Below are 4,308 nucleotides of genomic sequence, written 5' to 3' on the forward strand. Positions count from 1 at the left end.
CTCGTGTATGACCAAATAAATTCTGACAGCCTATCAGTTTAATACAACAACAAAGCCCTTAGTCCCAAACAAGTTGGGGTAGGCTAGAGGTAAAACCCATAAGATCTCGCAACCAACTCATGGTTCTGGCACATGGATAGCAGCAAGCTTCCACGCACCCCTGTCTATGGCTAGTTCTTTGGTGATACTCCACTCCTTCAGATCTCTCTTTAGGGACTCCTCCCATGTCAAGTTCGGTCTACCCCGACCTCTGTTGACACTATCCGCACGCTTTAGCCGTCCGCTATGCACTTGAGCTTCTGGAGGCCTACGCTGAATATGCCCAAACCATCTCTGACGATGTTGGACAAGCTTCTCTTCAATCGGTGCTACCCCAACTCTACCCCGTATCTCATCATTCCGGACTCTGCCCTTCCTTGTGTGACCACACATCCATCTCAACATGCGCATCTCCGCCACACCTAATTGTTGAACATGTCACCTTTTAGTCGCCAACACTCGGCGCCATACAAGATTGCGGGTCGAATCGTCGTCCTATAGAACTTGCCTTTTAGCTTTTGTGGCACTCTCTTGTCACGGAGAATGCTAGAAACTTGGCGCCACTTCATCCATCCGGCTTTGATTTGATGGTTCACATCTGCATTGATAATCCCCATCCTTCTGCAGCATTGACCCCAAATACCAAAAGGTGTCCTTCTGAGGCACCACCTGCCCATTAAGGCTAACATCCTCCTCATGCCTAGTAGTACTGAAACCGCATCATGTACTGGGTTTTAGTTCTACTAAGTCTAAAACCTTTCGATTCCAAGGTTTGTCTCCATAGCTCTAACTTTCTATTACCCCCGTCTGACTATCATCGACTAGCACCACATCATCCACAAAGAGCATACACCATGGGATATCTCCTTGTATGTCCCTTGTGACCTCATCCATCACCAAAGCAAAAAGATAAGGGCTCAAAGCTGACCCCTGGTTAGTCCTATTTTAATCGGGAAGTCATCAATGTCGCCATCACTTGTTCAAACACTTGGCATAACATTATCGTATATGTCCTTGATGAGGGTAATGTACTTTGTTGGGACTTTGTGTTTCTCCAAGGCCCACCACATGACATTTCGCGGTATCTTATCATAGACCTTCTCCAGGTCAATGAACACCATATGCAGGTCCTTCTTTTGCTCCCTCTATCTCTCCATAAGTTGTCGAACCACGAAAATGGCTTCCATGGTCGACCTCCCAGGCATGAAATCAAACTGATTTTTGGTCATGCTTGTCATTCTTCTTAAGCAGTGCTCAATGACTCCCTCTCATAGCTTCATTGTGGCTCATCAGCTTAATTCCATGGTAATTAGTACAACTTTGAACATCCCCCTTGTTCTTGAAGATTGGTACTAATATACTCCGTCTCCATTCTTCTGGTATCTTGTTTGCCCCAAAAATGAGGTTGAAAAGCTTGGTTACCCATACTATCGCTATGTCCCCAAGGCTTCTCCACACCTCAACGGGGATACAGCCTATCAATTTAATAAAATTTGAAAATTAAACGTTCAAATAAGCAGTCACGTCATGCTAGCTACATCCCCACACTTTACATATTGACATGCATGAAATCTCAACAGTTTGCTTATAACATCAACACCATACATATTTTCCCTCGGAGAAAAAGCTAACCTACTGCAACAGAAAGGTTATCAAATAAATAAGGACCCTACATGTACTAGATAGTAATCAAGAATATACCTGAAATCCACTAAGAAGTGATCCTATTTGAGATAAAACAATGTCACAGTCATGAATCTGATCATGCAACAGAACTAGGCTGTCATTATCTTTTATATAATCCTGTAGACATGAAGAAAGATCCTCTTAAGATCTAGATATTTCCATGCAATTTTGTACATAAAAGTTTAGAAACGTATGGATTGAAATATGCAAAACATCACGGCACAGCTATGTTGAAGATTAAGAAACTATGCAAGAGACCTTCCCTTGGTTATTTCATACATTATAGGAACCACATACTAGTTAGCAAAATATAAGTCACAACACATGGCCCAGACTCATTATAAGTATCAGAATCAATACCTTCTAAAAAATGGTATCATGCCATGTCTAAGCACTGGCACTAATTGTAAATCCTACTTCCCTAGATCTGTTACACAAAACTTCCTATCACTACTGGTTTGTGACCTTTGCTATGTCCATGTCTACCTGCTAGAGCTTTGAATTGAGTTCTTGAGTAACATGAGAGTCATTCATAAGAGAAAAGCAAGCATCAGTAGATGAGTCATTTTGAACAGATGAGATAGCAGTCCATTGTTTTAAAGTTCAAAACAATATGTGGGTAAACGAAGCTAGGAAAAATATAGATTTAGCTTGTATCATATAGCAAGCAAACAGGACAACAAAGACTCAAAACAAGTTTAATCATGCTCTGCTCAAAGAAAAACTGGCTAGAATCATATCATTAGAAATAATATTTTTCCTAACTCCTCAGTTTGCTGCCATAAACATTGAATCATTCAAATTCCTTCTCTTTCCATGGAATATAGCTCCAGCAAGGAAAATGTAGAATATTTCTAGTCTAAAGAAACAATCAGTAGTACCATGCAATAATCCAATATCCAACGCTTTGGAAGACACACATGTGCCGCACTGTGTGTATAGTTTTATTAGCAGATTGGTGACACAGCTGAAGCTTGCAGAAACACATACTTGAATCAGATCCTGTTCAATATGGCCTAGGTTGCCTTCCACCATGGTTGCCATGTCACGCTGTTTTTCACCGTTGGCTAGAATACTTATTAGCACCTGGAAAACAGCACAGAGAAGCGTATGACACTTGATATTATCATATGAAAAAAGAAAGATCGTGCTTCTAAGAACCTGGGCAGTGTATGTAGCGGTGGAAGCTAATTAATGGCGCATAGCCTAGGTCTCATTTATTTCAGGATTTTTTTTTATTTTTTTATTTTTGTAAAAAGAACATCAGACATCTTTCGGAATGGTAAGGAAATCGGATAACAGGCATTTGGTGGTCCAAAATATAGGATACATGTTAAAACCATCAATAACAAATAAAGACGCTACATACACTGCGCCATTAATATGCAATCAGTACTTCATCAAGTAAAAGTTGCAAATTGTGCAGTCATTAATAACTAAAAATCGTTAAAAGTGCAATACTCCAATGGTAAGAACAGTTAATTCAGACCATTGTTATATGGAAATGGAGAATGTGGATCAGTGGGCTTTAGACTCACATCATAGTTCTTGTGCTCCTCAAGTTCCTTGTCCAGCCCATCCAATGATATATCCTTGCTGTTCCAGCAAATAACCAACAATGAAGATTCCATGACTGAAGAAAGTAATCTTCTCTCGCACAAACAAGCAATGCAACACTCTCGACTACAGCAAATATGTTTAGCTAAGGTAACAGGGGAAAAATCATAGTGTCCTACTCCTATACTTTCCTTACAAGCATGCATTGTAAGCTAATGGCATTGCTCCACGGAGCCCAAAGCCTTTGATATACAGTACCTATTTCATCAACGCTACTAGGGTGGTAGTACCTTAACGCATCTTCATCAAAGAAAAACCCACCAAAGAACTCTTCGTATTGCTGTTCCTGGACCCCCGTCATGCAGCTGTTTGCAGTTCCTGTAATAATCGCCCTTCTTTTAGTTCTTGCAAGAAATGGTGAATAAATAACTGATGCAGATTCTGTCATGGGGTAAACTGCATTTCTCGCCTGATACTCAGCTGAGTTAATAAAAATTACAGAAGAATCACCCAAGGCTGAAACATAGTCTTTTTTTTGCGGGATAAGGCTGAAACATAGTCGAAGACGCAAGGTTTAAAACAGTTGGGACCCTAATTTTGTTCTGAAATAAAAAACGGCTCTTGGTAGCAGTAGTTCGTATATTAATTATTAACAGTGGATCAACAGGATATGGATAAACTGAGACCCACGAAGAGCGGAGATTTGGTCGGATTCGATTGTTAGCGGCAAGGAAAACGAACAAGAACCCAAACGGATTAGGGCATTCTCACCAACAAAAGGAATCGCGCCCCGACGGATCTCCACTGGCCAATCCAGCGGCGGGGAGGGGGAGGAGGACGACTATCAGGAAGAGCTCCCTGGCGTTGCTAGTGGGAGGGAACTAGGAGCGGCTCGGGCCAAGAGGTCGTGATGGCGAGAGAATTGGGGCGGACGAACAGGCGGGGAAGCCCGCCACGCGTGAGGCTGAGGACCTCGCCCTGCCCCCACGCTCCGACTTCCTCGCTCCGCCGCGGAATCCATCCCGA

General features: G+C 42.1%; 1 protein-coding gene across 1 annotated transcript in view; it reads right to left on the minus strand.

The window, feature by feature from the left end:
- LOC119269925 (vacuolar protein sorting-associated protein 52 A-like) overlaps positions 1-4,302 on the minus strand; it is a 21,990-nt gene extending 17,688 nt beyond the window's left edge. The window contains exons 1-5 of the mRNA XM_037551865.1: positions 4,054-4,302; positions 3,573-3,660; positions 3,264-3,321; positions 2,716-2,811; positions 1,741-1,842 (exon numbers count right to left, since the gene is read on the minus strand). Coding sequence (XP_037407762.1) covers positions 1,741-1,842; positions 2,716-2,811; positions 3,264-3,321; positions 3,573-3,643 — 327 coding nt within the window. The 5' untranslated portion in view covers positions 3,644-3,660; positions 4,054-4,302. The remainder of the gene's footprint in view (positions 1-1,740; positions 1,843-2,715; positions 2,812-3,263; positions 3,322-3,572; positions 3,661-4,053) is intronic.
- Positions 4,303-4,308: the final 6 nt, after the last annotated feature.

This window comes from Triticum dicoccoides, chromosome 1A, assembly GCF_002162155.2.
Source record: "Triticum dicoccoides isolate Atlit2015 ecotype Zavitan chromosome 1A, WEW_v2.0, whole genome shotgun sequence".
NCBI classification, from domain to species: Eukaryota; Viridiplantae; Streptophyta; class Magnoliopsida; order Poales; family Poaceae; genus Triticum; species Triticum dicoccoides.